The sequence below is a fragment of the Hordeum vulgare genome, chromosome 3H (assembly GCF_904849725.1).
Source record: "Hordeum vulgare subsp. vulgare chromosome 3H, MorexV3_pseudomolecules_assembly, whole genome shotgun sequence".
Taxonomy (NCBI): Eukaryota; Viridiplantae; Streptophyta; class Magnoliopsida; order Poales; family Poaceae; genus Hordeum; species Hordeum vulgare.
Genome location: NC_058520.1, coordinates 409,682,784 through 409,699,090, shown reverse-complemented (window position 1 = coordinate 409,699,090; position 16,307 = coordinate 409,682,784). Strand labels below are relative to the sequence as shown.

The following is a 16,307-nucleotide window of genomic DNA, read 5'->3' as shown; positions in this document are numbered from 1 at the left end:
TTCTCTTCAGGCCTCGTTTTCCGCGACTTCCTTAGCCCGAGCTCCAAGGAGGGAGGAGAGAGGGAGGCAAGAACCATGCTTTCAGAGAAGTGGCGGTCCGAATCTGTTTCAGTAGAAGGGAAGAAAAGATGGTCACTCCTTTTAGGAACATGGCGAGCCTTACTTACGACTGTTGCACTTCACTCGCTGCTCCCGATCGGGAAATGGGAGTTCTAACCGGTCCTAACCCCAATTCCAAACAAATTGATTGGACCGAGGTTCGTGCAGGGAGAGAATAGAAACTAATAACGATGGAGCAAGAAAACGGGCCTTATTTGCAGCATCAGGTGCAACATTATTCCCCCCTGGAGAGCCAGCGGGTCCCAGGTGGAAGGTCTATCCAATTTGGTTATATTATATCATGGATTTACCACTTTCGAAGAAGTACCGATCTCAAAGAACTGTCCGGCCCACTTTCAGGTTATGAAGGTCGTTGAGAACAAAAGATGTAGTTTCTTTCCTCTCGTTTTCCAATAGAGCTGCAAACGCTACTGTAAGCCGAAGACGAATGCTGGCCAAAAGTAAGCAAAGCAGGAGAGGCGTCGTTTCCTTCAGTTGGTCAACCAAATAGGGCGGGTCATACCGTAGGTAATATCCCCAACAATACCCACTCCACTTATTTCCAGGGTCATCCTTTGAGAAAGAAATCATTCACAACCGCCACACTTCCTCCCCTGCTCTCCCAAATCCTAAACCTTCGATTCCTGGATAGATTCAAAGGAAGATAATTCCATTGCAAGATCGAGTCATTCCCCATACTTTGACCAATCACTTTTGTCTTTGAGCTTAATTTTAATCCTTGGCTAATGTCTTGTTACTCTAGTAGGTTGGAGACTCCTAGGAAGTAGGAGTTTTTCAGTGAGTAATCGATTGTTGTGATTTACTCCAAAAGTTTGTGAAAGTTTTGAGGTCACGTCAATGTCTACCACTAGCGGTTGAGAAATACCTCCGTTGTGTTATCACAAGGAGAATAGGGCGAGTCTGCATGGTGTTGGTCTATCTTCGTGGTTACACCCCACACCTCCAACGATGACAAGGTTTCCTCCAAGGAAGTGAACATCGAGGTACATCCTCGTCTCCGGAGTTTCGGTTATCCCTAACCCTAACTCTTTACTTGTGGTTTACTTTGGTCATTTGACCTTTGAACTTGCTATATCATATTGTGTTAATTGTCTCACCATATTATTCTTATCACCTCTTGTTAGAACATCAATCACCTTAGCAATATTTAGGCCTTCGCTCTAAGTCGGCCAGTGTTAATATTTGTTATCACCTCTTGCTAGAATATTCAGAACATCAACCTGCCTTCCTTCTACCTCGTCATGTAATACCACTAGGAGACCATATGCTGGTCAGTGTTAATTTTTGTTATCACTAACGTGCTATTACCAACCGCTATAGACCCATCATCGAAGGGGCTTAAGCGCTTGTCAATGAAGGATAAATTCAAGCTGTGGTTATATGTGGAACCCATTTACCCGATGGTAGGCTCGTCAACTAAGAGATCTAGAGCACAACATCTAGTTAGCTAGAGATTTGTGTATCAACAAGTAAAGGTGGGACAAATTATCAAACCCGAAGGAATCGAGGTCACGTAATTCATCTCTAGTCATTCCCGGTGACCCGAGCATATCTTCACAACCAAACAAATCACATCCAATTATTTCACGAGATGATACACCGACAAAATTATCCCTGATGAACATATCTTCACAAACAAACAAAATCTTTTTTCTAAAGGTACAAACAAACAAATCACATATAGTTATTACACAAGACGAGACACCGGCAAAATTATCCCTGATATAGTTACACGAGCATTTGTATTATCATTGTTTCTTTCTACTCCCTATGTACTGTAATATAGGTCGTTGTAGTAGCTAAACCAGCGACCTATATTACGGTACAGAGGGAGTAGGTTTCTAGTATTTTATGGATGGTGGTTTTCTTTTACTTCGCTATATATTCCTTGTCTACATGACACTTTTTTTATGGAATCATCCACATAACAAATACTCCCTACGTTCACAAAATATAAGACAACTTAATAAATATTTTAATATAAACTACTCTCTCCGTTCCTAAATATAAGTCTTTTAAGATATTTCACTAGGTGACTACATACAAAACAAAATGAGTGAACATACACTTTAAAGTATGTCTATATACATCCGTATGTAGTCTTCTAGTAAAATTTCTATAAAGACTTATATTTAGGAATGGAGGAGTACGTACAAATGAACATATCTATACATTCCATGCAGCAAGAAAGTTACGAACATCTTATATTTATAAACTGAGAGAGTAAGAACCCAATTATAATTATTTAGAAAACGGAGGAGTAGGATCTATTGAAGATACCGGTTCAATATACTTGTAAAGTCACGCCATACTACTGGATGCGACGAATTCGCCTGCATTTTCCGAGGTTCTACTCCGGCCAACTAGACAGCGCCACAACGGAGGCTCCAAGGCAAGGCGCGAGTGAGCCCGGCTGGGCTGGGCGGGGCGAGCGAGCGGCGTAGTACTAGCGTGGCGACGCGAAATGCAAAGCCAGCTCACCCGCGGCCACACCATAGGCCCCGCCCACGCCCACCTCGTGCCCCGTTCGATACAAACGAAGCAGAGGCGCATCAGCTTAAACCCAAACCCGTCTGCCATCTGCACTGCTCACGGCACAGGCACACGACTCGCACGCCTCACCACCTCATCTCCAATTCCGAATCCAGATGGCGCAGGTGGTGGCGGCGGCGGGCGCGGCGGGAGCGGCCAGGCCGCTCGGCGGCGCATCCGGGGCCGATTCGCTACGGCCCGCGGCGAGGCTGCCCTTCGGCCCGCGCGACGCGAGGGAGAGGTGGAGCGGGAGCGTAGCCTCGAGGGGTCGACGCGAGCATCCGGTCGCCTCGGTGATTAGCGCCGACGCCGAGGTGCTGCCGGTGTCGCCTGACGACGACGCGGTCGTCAAGGTAGCGTTTCCTCGTACTTGACTGCTACCTCAGCTGCTCGCTAGCTGGGGAACCGCTGTTTTTGTGGTCTCCGGTTACTTTGGGGCATGAAATTGGCTTTCCGTGACAGTGAAATCGGATTTATCACGCTCGGGACATCATTTTCGTGTGCATGACGGTGGAATTTGGAGTCCGGGGCTGTTGGAAATGTCATTTTCTAAAGCTTCTCCTCCATGCGTTGTTGCTTGAATTTTGGCGTCTGTTTGTGCTCTTTTATGTTTATATGCATCCATAAGAGCTGCTTGTCTGGTACACCAAATTCTGCCCGTCGTTTTGAATGTTGTAAAGCGTATACAGTATTTCGGAGTAACAGCGCCATATATGATATACCCCCTTTCCTTTTAGGCTATTTTTCATCTGGCTTGAGTTTTAACTGCGAGGAAATTATGTGGCTTAATTTTTAACTGAGAGGATAGCTATTAATTATCTGGCTCAAGTTTTAACTGAGAGGATAGCTATTAATTATGTTATTACTGTTTGCAGAATTGACATTGGAACCATTCAATATAGTTAAGGAACGTTTCCGTGCACTCGAAAAGTCTAAATAATTGGTATACTTTGTAACAGCCCCTTCTAGAAATCATTTGCGGGAATAATTCTCAGCAGAATCTGTACTGGCTTATTTCCTGCCACTGAAAAGGATGGAACCCCTTAATCTTATTTGGAATAGCTCAAAACGGATGAGCTATTTTAAATATGGATGTGCTACTTTCTGATCACTTAGGTTAAATCTCAATTCCGAGTCTTCTCTAAGCCACTTATCCAGTAAGCTATGAACATTTATGATGAACGTGACATATATTCTTGTTTTCTAATTTTCTCTGTGGTAGGCAGTTATTTAACATGACATGTTTTCTGGCTTGCGTGTTGCAGTTATTCATAATAGTAAGGTGTATTTCTATTTTGGAAGCAACCTTATGAATTGAAACTACTGTCAATAATACTTCTTCTTGACAGGAAGAAGAAAATTTCCAGCATCTTAAGGCTATACAGCAACTAGCAACAGCAGCCAATGGTGTGTGGTCTAAACCAAATGTTAGGCGCAAGACAAAGATTGTGTGCACAATTGGTCCCTCAACTAACACGAAAGAGATGATCTGGAACCTTGCTGAGGCTGGCATGAATGTGGCTCGGCTTAATATGTCACATGGAGACCATGCATCACACCAGAAAGTTATCGACTTGGTGAAGGAGTATAATGCTCAAACGAAGGATAACGTGATTGCGCTTATGGTTGACACCAAGGTTTGTATTCCCTTTTTCAGAGCTTATGCATACACTCTGTTGGATGAGCAATCTAGTTCTCAGAATATGCTCTATTTGTGTCAGTCTTAACTATAAGTCTGTCATGCCCATGCTAGCGCATGTTTTGCTCTGTTAATGAATACTGTATTTAAACCTTTTGATGCTGCACTTCTTTCATCATATTGTACCTTGATTTCTCTGATTGAAGCTAGATTTTACATTTCAGGGTCCGGAAGTTAGGAGTGGAGATTTGCCTCAGCCTATATTCTTGGAAACCGGCCAGGAATTCACCTTCACAATTAAGAGGGGGGTTGGGACTGAGACATGTGTTAGTGTTAACTATGATGACTTTGTTAACGATGTAGAAGCCGGTGACATGCTCCTTGTGGATGGTATGTGCACGTTCTTTTCCCATTCTGGTATTTGATCATTTGATCTTTGTTGGTGAGACATGATTTTTTACAGAATGTGCGGATGCAGCAAATCAGTTTATCTGAAATAGTTTACTACTAACTTTTAGCTAGTGACTGAATAAATTTGTATGGCCGCATATAACTGTATATAGTGAATTGGATAGGTTCACGAAGAGCTGGTCTTGCTTAAGTCAACTTTCTGAGATGGAGTTTACCAGCACTTTTATTTGCAGGTGGTCTTGCTTAGTGTGCACAACTGATTAACATTTAAATTAGAACATCAGATACCTGTGTAACATCCTTCTACTTTTGTTCTCTGTATTTTTTATGCTTGTAATGATGATTATATTTTTTGATTATGTAACTTCGACATTAAAGTGATTTATGTTGTGTTAATGATCATTATATTGGTTATTTAGGAGGAATGATGTCATTTCTGGTCAAATCAAAAACCGAAGATTCTGTAAAATGTGAAGTTATTGATGGAGGTGAATTAAAATCCAGGCGTCACCTGAATGTCCGTGGCAAGAGCGCAACCTTGCCATCAATCACTGGTAATAGTCATCATATATATTTCATTGAATAATATAGATGCTCTTGTCTCATGCACATTTTCCAAACTTGCAGATAAGGATTGGGATGATATTAGGTTTGGAGTGGAAAATCAGGTTGACTACTATGCCGTTTCTTTCGTCAAAGATGCTCAAGTTGTGCATCAATTGAAGGATTATCTCAGAAGTATTATTCCAGACTTTATAAACAGTGTGGGTGTTGTTTTGAGTGTATCTTGACCATGTTTCCTTTTTATTTTGACTCAGGCTCGAATGCGGATATACACGTAATTGTGAAAATTGAAAGTGCAGATTCTATTCCAAACTTACATTCAATCATTACGGCATCTGATGGGGTAAGAGGTTGGCGTTCATTGTTTCTTGAGTTTAGCAAGGGGCACTATACAATACAGTACATCTTAACTATGAAAGATCTTGAGTTGTATGGGCATCATGAAAAGGGCTTCTTCTCCATCTTTAATCTTTTTCTATAGAGTGTATCACTGTTGGTTTTAGTTTTGAAGTACTGACATACGAATTGTCGAGTTCTGTAGGCTATGGTTGCCAGGGGTGATTTGGGGGCTGAACTTCCTATCGAGGAGGTACCTTTGCTGCAGGTATGATCTAGTTTATTGCTCACTGTCGGTTTACAAGTCGACGAGTCGTTCCGTGGTTGAGACTCATAGACTAATCATGACAATTCGAAGTTTCAACTCATAGACTAGTCGACCCTGAAGTGTAGTCGGCTCTGGAATTGCGACTCATTAACTAGTCTATCGACTAGTCTTGACTAGTCCTTCGACTCGTAGTCCATGCTGTCCACAAGTCCATTGCACTAAATGCCCCCTTCTCTGCTTAGTTGTTTGTTTAAGCGACAAGCTACAAACTTGGTTGTGCTCCGTATAATATCAACTACACAATCTACGCTTGGAAGAAAATAATTATTAACCGAGGACTGCTTTGCACTCGTTTGTATATACATCTAGGTAGCTATCCAATTTGGAACCTGGCACTGAACTTTCTTTGCTTCCGTCAGTTGATTCAGTATAGGATATACACGACATGCTTAGAGTTTCATGTGTCCCGATGCAGGAAGAAATTATTAGAATGTGCAGAAGCATGGGAAAAGCTGTCATTGTCGCCACTAATATGCTGGAAAGCATGATCGTTCATCCAACTCCAACCCGAGCAGAAGTTTCAGATATTGCTATAGCTGTTCGGGAAGGTGCTGATGCAGTTATGCTTTCTGGGGAAACTGCACATGGAAAGTATGTGTTTTCGTTTCCTTACACATAACAAAATATTGTTTATATATTTCCAGCAAACTATATGTGCACCGACAGTCCATTGTTAATAATTTAACTAACAAAAGCCAGCCGATTTTATGACCAAGTAATATTTCTGCAGTACTATAGGATGTTATTTTTGTGATTGCATTCTTTAAATGTTCCAGAAATTGTTAGAACCACTATTGTGTGTTCATCAGCTATAAGCTGTTGTAATTGTTGGTGATTTTGCCCTTGTCCTATTATTTGTCCTTAGTAAACTATGATATCTGACTCTACTTTCAATATGTTTGCTCTGAATTTGTGGTATGTTGTTTTGGTTTCCATCCAAGTTAGCTCCTTCAAACGTTTTTGTTGCGTTAAGAATTATTGAACTGCCACATGGATCATGGATTGCTCGATTTTGTTGTAATAAATCATGGATAGGGGAGTTGGTATGTTGATGTTTAGTTACACTCTTTTTGTTGCCCTTTTGGTTTGTTTAAAAGATGCTTGCTATTTGTGACGTGCATTTAAGATGGATACTGACTAAGCTTTACCACTTGATGTCGGACAGATTTCCCTTGAAAGCTGTCAAGGTCATGCATACTGTTGCACTAAGAACTGAAGCAACTATTACTGGCGGGGAAACACCGTCTAACCTTGGTCAGGTGTTCAAGGTCTGAACTGCAATATCCCAACTGGCACTGCATGTCTTTTTCTTCACTTTAACCTAGTTTTTATCTTCCCTATTTACTTTCCTCCCTGTAGAACCACATGAGCGAAATGTTTGCCTACCATTCAACAATGATGTCCAATACACTTGGTACATCAATTGTGGTCTTCACAAGGACGGGATTTATGTCTATCCTACTTAGCCATTACCGCCCATCTGGCACCATATTTGCCTTCACAGACCAGTAAGATTTCTCTACTTTTGCTCCAATGTGTATGACATCAATAAAATGGAACTCCTATGTTAACATGTTGAGAAACAAAATCACAGATGCTGCTAAGATATTCAATGTTAATCATGTGCAATACATAAATTACCAATATATTTTCTTGCCTTGTCATCCAGTCATAATGATAACCTTGACAAGCAATAGCAAATGATGCGCTTAGCTTCTTATTCACCAACATATGTGGGCTGAAAACAAGCTGTGCTTTTCTACTTGATGAACACCGTATCCCTAAATATGTGCATGAAGTCATTCCTAGACTCCATCAGGAACTGTTTGCCTCATGCAAGTTATTTTATTGTTGAAACTAGTACTGTATATCCTAGGAGAAGAGGTTATCACTGATGAAACTGAATTCAGATAATGTTGTGGTGGTATATGCTTTTTATCCTACTGTTGTGGGAGAACTGATCTGAAGATTAGGTCTATTATTTCTGGAAGTATAATATTGTTGCCCCCTTTGTTCATATTTTCTTTTATAAAGTATTTCTTAGCATAATTGATGTCGCTTACTGTTTACAGGGAGATAGTTAGACAACGATTGGCTTTGTACCAAGGTGTATGTCCAGTTCACATGGAATTTTCTGATTGTGCTGAGAAGACATTTGGTGATGCTTTATCTTACTTGCTGGTAATCACTGATATATCCCATCCCTTCTACTCCCTCCGTTCCTAAATATAAGTCTTTTTAGTGATTTCACTACGGGACTACATACGAAGCAAAATGAGAGAATCTACACTAAAGTATGTCTATATACATCTGCATGTAGTCCTCTAGTGGAACCTCTAAAAAGACTACCATTGTGGTTGCATGACATGCTGAGACTGTTAAAATACCCTAAAACAGCCTGCACTAAGTGTTGAAATTAGTTAGGCCATATTGCCTTTGAAACTTGGCAGGCTTTTTGGAGCGTGGATACAGAGGATGTATCAGATGTTCCTGCTCTTCGGGTGCTCATGATATTTGCAAACCCGAAATGCCCCGCAAAAAGTTGTAGAACACATTCCTGAGGCATGATCTACCAAAAGCTAACTAAATTGGTGCACTATAAACAAACGGATGTTAAATATGTGATCGTGGAGTTGGAACTACTTTCTGCCCAAAATAGGTGTAGGAACATAAAGCAGACTTTTGGAAATAAAAATGGGCTTTAAGACAATAACAACCAAGATATTGGCTTTAATGAAGATAAAATGGCCTATAACAGTGACAAACAACTGACTCGATTGTGGTCACAAATGATGATGATGCATTTTTCTTTTGGCGAGTTTCTGGGGTTAATACTTGTGATATAGCACTGTCCACTAAAATATTGTTCTTCAGTCATGAGATGTGCAAAAATGTAGCGTGTTCACATAGTTTGGCCCGCAAACTGCAGCTACTAACTGCATTCCTTGTTCCCAAACATGTATCATGGTAAAGCAATCATGTTCCCAACTTTGATCTATACTGAAGCCGGGTGCATAACATTCATCTTTTTCTTTCTCTCCACCGTCTGCTTTCAAATCAAACGGACATAAATACATATAGGAAATAGGGAAATATGGGGTACTCGGCAGCATATTAAATCTAGAATCGTCCTGAAGCTTCTTTATTTTGAAGAGATACTAAAACTAAACAAGCAAGCGCATGTGACCTTGATATGTGTGCTCAATTAGAAGGGTGGGGAAATTACATGATTTTCGCGGCAACATGCATGTTCACTTCCAGTGTACACTATTCCCTATACATTTTGGTACTATCTCTTTTTATTATAACATGAGAATATGTTGTCTAACATGATATGCTACATTTCACAGAAGCATGGTATGGTGAAGGAAGGTGAGGAGGTTGCACTGGTTCAAAGTGGCAGACAACCCATCTGGAGGTCGCAGTCCACCCACAATATTCAGGTTAGGAAGGTTTGATGAGGAATTCCCATTTACGCAAAGGTCCGGTTATGATGCCATGCCGGCATCAGGTTACTGTCCTTGAGCCATGAGCTCGGTAGCATGTGTACTAGATTTGTTGTTTGAGAGCGAGTGTTGTGATTCTGTTCTCTCTTGCTGTTTACTACTCTTGTGTGTAAAATGATTCGGACCAATCATTTTCTCCGTCTGCTTTTTAGCTGTAGGGTTCTTTATTTTGTAAAACAATTTAATGTATTAATAGATGACATGGACTTGTTCGACAGAAACTTTGTTACAAAATGTGTTTGCCTTGAGTTCCAGAGCGCTAGACCACCGTGAAACTCGCACAAGACTGAGAGGACGTTATCAACTTTTGCCTTTCCTAACTCGGTTCTGAGAAGACGTTATGAAATTTTTGAGGATGATGTTGTCCGAGAGGGAGGCGGCGGCACCGTCGCCCATTTGACACCATCAACACAACAGGGAATGCTGCAGATGAGCAGCCAAGGCAGACATGCCGGGCCCGCAGCAAAGCACACCACCACAGCCCTACGTAGAGCCAGCGAAAACGTAAGGACCCGAGGAGATTGCAGACTTCAGGCAGAGCATCTACATCTGGATCTTGTAAATCCGGCCCCTCAAACATCTACAGACATGTCCAGGAATCTGGCCCTTCAAACGTTTGCCGACACGCCCGGACGTGTCCGCGGACATTGATGGGTCACTCTTCATATTTTCTTCTTCACATCTAAGTCTCTCATATTCATCCCTTGAATCCATACAAAAATGCACATATATTGTTACGTACTACGTTCCATACTATTCATATTTCGTCGTCGTCGGAAATGGCCTGTGCCGTAGCCCGCGCCGCCTCCTTCTGCTGTCGATGAAGACGCCTTGCCTCCGCAGAGGACCTCGATCGGATGAAGTTCAGAATGGCGTGCTGCTTCGGCCACACATCCACGTCCTCATCCAGCGGCGCCGCCTCCTCCTCCCCCACATCCAGCGACGACTCCTGCTCCTCCTCCTCTTCCTCGTCCACCACCTCTCCCTCTTCCTCATTCACGTCCTCCTCCTTCACCTCTCCCAGTTCCAAAGATAGACCCGCTTCCTCCGGGTCCGGACCTGCTCAAGAAGGAAGAGACGATGCTCGATCGTGTAGTGGCGGCGGCGTGGGGGCATGGCTGTTGTGCTCGGGTGGCGGCGGAGGAAGGAAGAAGGCGGGTGTGACAGTGTGCTAGGACTGGGGCCTGCCGTCTAGCTTAAATAGCTGGCCCCAACCTCGGGCGGGGAGTCGGAGCGACGACACGCTGCGTTCACACCGCGCCAACGGTCAAGACGGCCGTCGGACCGTCGGTTTTCCCGCCGAGTCGGCATATGGGGCCACACCATCAAGCCGATGTGGCGGGCGTGTCCAGGCTCCCCTATATCCGCCCTATATTTAGGCTAGATATGGGGGTATCGGTTAGCACAGACGTTTGAGGCCGGTTTGAGAGGCCCATATGGATCGCCTTTTTATGACCGGTCAGTGACCGGATGACCTGTCCAGACGTTTGAGGAGGGTATGAGGGTCCGGGCGTAGATGCTCTTAATGCTCTAGTGCTCCCCATCCTTGAAATCTTGACCCGCGACTGAATACTTTTGGGGGACGTGGATCATATAATGTTTACTTAGTCGTCCTGACCGAATATTTCAGTGGGTCAACCATTTTCTATGTTGATTGGAAATTTCTGATTAGTCATCAAATATTGATTGATGTTAGTGCGCACATAATGTTTCATAAACAGGCCAGCAACCGCTCGACACGCACTTCCAGGAACCGCTTGAGAGGCGATTCCGGAGGCGATTTTTGCCTCCTCTCTCCGCCGGCGTGGCTGAGGGTTTGGAGGGTCCTCGTCCCTCCCATCTGTCGCTTCGGTGGTGGGTGTGGACTCTACCTGGCCATACCTCGGGTCGGGCCTAAGAAAACCATGGTACAAAACTTAGACCCAAGCCCGGCATGGCCCGGCCATCGGGTCTATTTTTTGGGCCCAGGCCCGGCCTGAGCCTGAAGAAGCCCGGTCTGGCCCGGCAGGCACGGCCCGACATAGGCCTAAAATCGGGTTTCCATAGGCCCGAGCCCGGCCCGGCCGTCAGGCTTGATTATCAGGCCCGAGCCCGTCCCGTGGGTAAGGTCGGGTCGGGTCGGGTCGGGCTTTTTCGGGCCGGGTTGGGCCGGAGTGCCCATGGCCAGATATAGTGTGGATGGAGACCCCGACGATTTTTTTCGACAAGAAGATAGGGTAGGCCAGTGTTTTTTGAAGGCGTTGCATCAATGTAGGTGATGACACCGCGTCTAAATAATTTGTCTCTCTTTTTTTCTTCATCTTGGTGGTGTTCTAATCAGCGGTGCCGAGGAGCAGATGGTTTGGTGTTCTTGTGAGGCTTCAGATCCGATGAAATTTGTGTCTAGTTGTTGACACTTGGCACTCTTCTGGGTGGCGTTGGGATCGACTGTTCTAGTTATGTTTGGTGTCTTACCCGGTGTCTTACAGTGGGGTACGTGGATGGTGACAGACGGCGACGTTCCTCTTCTTCAACCATGTTGGATGAAATTGATGGCGCTGAGATCTAATGGACACAAGAAAGAACCCCGGCTGACGTGCCACAAAGCCTCGATCTTGTCGCTTGCAGCGCTCTGGTTTATCGGTTCGAAAAACATCATTGTATGCAAAGGAGTTACCTAAGATTTGGTGTTGCTTTGGCGATGGCATAGAAGAACGGTGGACAACGATTCAGCGAGGCACAAGGTTCTCTACCCGTGAAATTATAGTTTTACTGGTTGCAGGATCCTTGGTGCAAAAATGTAAGACATTTATATATGTCTCATGTAATGATCGTCTATGTATTCTCTGTAATATGTTTGTCTAATAGAATATATGTGGTTATTTTAAAATAAATAAGTATTGATTGATGTTTTTTATTCTAACTTTGTATCTTTTTAATCATCAGTGAGCACAATATGGTCGCCAAAGTTTTGTTGCACGTTTTTGGTGCCCGTTAGTTAGCCCGCAATTTGGCAAAAATAAGATTGCCTAATACTTTTTTTCTATTGCTAGTTTTTTTCAATTGTTGTAATACTAGCTTTGATGTCAATCGAAACGATAGCAAACCACATGCATGCCCATTTTTTTGGGGTGTAATGGTAGCAAAACATACCATTAGCACGCCCCTAAAAGAAACCTTAGTTGTAGTGTGATCCTTTTTATTTCGGTATCTAGTACTCTCTTTGTTGCTAAATATAAGTCTTTTTAAAAGGGTTTTTTAGACAGAAGCGTAGAACAATTGTTCTACACTAAATTTCTATTAATTATAATGAAAGTACAAATAAAATTATTACATTCAGATTACCCAACTCCTGTTCTCTCAAACATAATGGTTAAATTATAGGTTCTCTTGAATCCAGGCTTTGATCTTGTCTATTTTACTTTGTTTTGCTCTGATTTGTGCCATATGTAGTCTCTCTTTCATGTAGTACTTCCACATGTTCAGTGCTTGTGGAGATCTTTTGAATATTTTATCATTTTTCACTAACCATGTACTCCAGCATCCTATAATCACAATATCCATTGCAACATCAACAGGTAATTGCTCCATTGTTAATAGGACCTCATCTAAAATGGAGATGCCTCTGTTCTTGGAAGGAGTGATAGAGAGCCAGCATGATAATGCAAATTGGCAATCCCAGAACAAGTGGGTGGCAGTTTCCTCCACAACTTCTGCACATAGTGCATAATTATAGTCTTCAAGATATATATTATTTCCTCTGTGACATATTCCTTGTGTTGAATCTATCATGTAGTAATAACCAGAAGAAGATAATATGTCTTGGTCTGCATGCTATCTTTCATCTCTGCTTGAAAATATTGTGTAAATTTACCTGATGCAATGGTACTCTTGTACATCTTTTTAGCTGAGTATTGCTTTCCCTTCCATCTATAAGACCAAACATCCTTTTCATTGGGTATAACTCTATTGTCAAGAAGTTTCTGGAGTTGATTGAACAATTGGTATGCTTGGATTGATAGAGGTCTGTGAAAACAATTGTTCAGTTCTTGTGCTTGTATCTGGGCAAGTGAGATTTCTTTGATGATGATAACATAGGAGTACAGTTCAGGGTATTTCTCTTGAAATGGGATATGCTGCCATCTATCATTCCAAAGCAGAATGGTGTTCCTCATTCCTGCTGTGCAAATAACCTGTTGCTTGAATGTTGAGAGAAGTTTAAGTATAGCTTTTCACCAGAAAGAACCTACTGTCTCTCACCTGATAAATGGTTTTGATAATAAGTCTCCCAAATAATGTTCATCCATGAAATATTTTCCGTACTGTAAAACTTGTGAAGAAATTTCATCAGAAGTGCTCTGTTATGATCATGAATATCTAGCACTCCTAGTCCCCCATGAGATTTGGGTTTGCTCATTTGTTCCCAAGAAATGAGTGTAGCTGTGTAGCCCCCTTGTCCAAAGTATATAGACATACATACGGATGTAGTCCTTTTAAAGGTTTTATTAGGGGACTACAAACAGATGCATATAAATATATTTTAGAGTATAGATTCATTCATTTTGTTTCATATGTAGGACTCTAATGAAATTTTAAAATAATTCATATTTAAGAACGGAGGGAGTAATAGATACCAAATCACTTTATTTATCTCAGGGCATATGTTGCAAGTGTACACCAACTTAGCCACTTCATGGCCATGTAATATGTAGTATATATGCATCTAAAATAAATTATGCAACCAATTTATTGTGTACATGCAACCAATTTATTGTGTAGTGCATGGTCGCACTTCCCCCGCGCGCGCGAAGACTCAGACGCTATCCTTCACCTGCTCGCTGTAGCTGTTCTGCACGTCGTTGTAGCGGTCCCACACCATGATCCCACCGTAGTTGCTGGCGCCCGTCACGCCGGGGAGCACCGCCGACGTGAGGTCGCCAGGCGACACGTACCCGCTCCCGGCCGCGGCCGTCGACGCAGGCACGCCGAGGTAGAAGCCCCCGGACACCTTCACGCTGCTCGTCCACGTGTTCCACGCGCTCTGCAGGTTGCTCGCGTCCCCGCTCGCGTACTGGCACGGCGGATTGTTGTAGAACTGCACCCACACGTTGTCGAACAGCCCCGTCTGCAGCGCCGGCGCCAGCGACGCGTCCGGGTACGGGCACTGCGGCGCCGCCGTCAGGTACACCTTCCTGCCCTGCGCGCTGTATTGGGACAGGAACGTGGCCAGTTCGTCGTAGTGCGCCGAGTTGCCCGTTTCGATGTCGAAGTCGATGCCGTCCAGCACGGCGTCGCCGAGCGGGCGGGACGCCGAGCTGCCACCCAGGAAGTTGTCCCACAGGTAGGTGGCGACGCTCTGGGCGTCCTCGGTGGAGGACAAGCCGTAGCTGCCGGCGCCGCCGCCGAGCGAGAGGAGCACCTTGACGCCGTTGGACTGGCACGTCGTGATGTCGGAGCTGAAGACGTTGCAGTTGCCGGAGGCTGGATCGCAGTGTCCAGCGAGGTTGATGGCGGGGGTCTGGCCACTGCCGAAAGTGCTGAGGAAGGAGACCATGACGTACGCGTAGAGGCCGGAAGTGCACGCGTCGGCGAGCGTGCCCTCGTTACCGTTCTGGCCCCAGTAGACGGCGATGTTGCCGGCATGGGAGATGCCAACCATGCCGGCGAGTAGGAGAATGGGGAGGAGAGGAGACCGTTTGAGCTTACAAGCCATTGCTAGCTGTGGCGCTGCACGAGATGGTAAAGCTTTTACGAATGCTTATGCTTCGTCTTGGTACGTGTGATTTGCTTGGCGGTGAAGAGGTGTTGTGGGTTCCATTTATAGGGACGAATTGTTGAATGATTCCAAGTTTGGAGTGGGCTCTTTCCAAACTGGACAGTGTTTGTTCTATTGTACCTAATGTACCTAGAAAGTTTGGCACGTAGACTTGAAAGACTTGATTATCTTTTTTTCATAGTAATATGTGTCTTATTCATATTATAAAGATTAAAGTACAAGTTATATATAAATTGACATGACAAAACTGAAAAGATAGCAGAATATTTCTGAGCTTGCCACCAATGCCCGCCACCTACCTCCGGCACCACCACAACAGCCATAAAAAAATGCCGAATCACCTCCTCACTCGAGCTCGACGCGGCTACATCGCTGATATGCAGCTTTGCGGACCTCCAAGATGGCTCACCAAAAGTAAAGCCTTTACCGTTGAACGAATTAGACCGGGGCAACACCCCGGACACACCATCGAACTCCAGATATGGCACTCCACTACGACTAAGACGCTGAAGGACGAAATCATACCTGCCATCCACGAACCGTGAAGTCATCACACGTTATGTCTTCCAGATGTTGTTGAAGCATGCCACAATCTGCATCCGCTCCTGGACTACCTCCCAAGCTCTGCGCCGACGGGGATCAAACGTCACCGCAACGACAGAGCCTGAGGACACAGGCCCACCACGAGGATGCCGCCGTCGCCACACCATCGATGCTTGAACATACTGGTTTTCAAATCCATCCCCAACCATAGGACCGATGGCCTCGTGAGGGGAGGATCCGAAGAATCTTTATTAGTTTCATCATTGACGTCGCCAAAGTCAAGATGATGAACAACCTAAAAACTTAGACTACAAGGACTAAGAAAGATCCACGCGCGTGGATCCGACGACCCCCCCCCCCCCATCGACGATCGAGGTCGCCCGCGGAGGGGAGCCGCCGGAGGACGACGCTGGAAGATTTTCTCTCCTGGCGGCGGGTAGGGTTACAGCCGCGAGAGAAGAAGTGTTTTGTTTAGCTTAGTGCAAATTCCACATGTTCAATGTATTTGTAGAAAATTCTTATTTTTTGACAATATACTTGTACAAAATCATTAAATGTTACACACAAATAAAA

The 16,307-nt window shown here is 44.0% G+C and overlaps 2 protein-coding genes across 2 annotated transcripts; one reads left to right on the top strand and one right to left on the bottom strand.

Annotated features, from left to right (window-relative positions):
* The first annotated feature begins 2,753 nt into the window (after window positions 1-2,753).
* On the top strand, window positions 2,754-9,657 carry LOC123444016 (plastidial pyruvate kinase 2). Its single transcript, XM_045120610.1, has 12 exons — window positions 2,754-3,005; window positions 4,002-4,289; window positions 4,516-4,681; window positions 5,122-5,256; window positions 5,330-5,440; window positions 5,521-5,609; window positions 5,808-5,870; window positions 6,346-6,521; window positions 7,096-7,198; window positions 7,290-7,438; window positions 8,003-8,111; window positions 9,281-9,657. The coding sequence occupies exons 1-12, from the start codon at window positions 2,769-2,771 to the stop codon at window positions 9,386-9,388; spliced, it is 1,734 nt and encodes a 577-aa protein (XP_044976545.1). The 5' UTR covers window positions 2,754-2,768; the 3' UTR covers window positions 9,389-9,657.
* Window positions 9,658-14,042: 4,385 nt separating this feature from the next.
* Window positions 14,043-15,224, bottom strand: LOC123440056 (acidic endochitinase-like). The gene has a single exon (XM_045116649.1). The coding sequence runs from the start codon at window positions 15,126-15,128 to the stop codon at window positions 14,229-14,231; it is 900 nt and encodes a 299-aa protein (XP_044972584.1). The 5' UTR covers window positions 15,129-15,224; the 3' UTR covers window positions 14,043-14,228.
* Window positions 15,225-16,307: the final 1,083 nt, after the last annotated feature.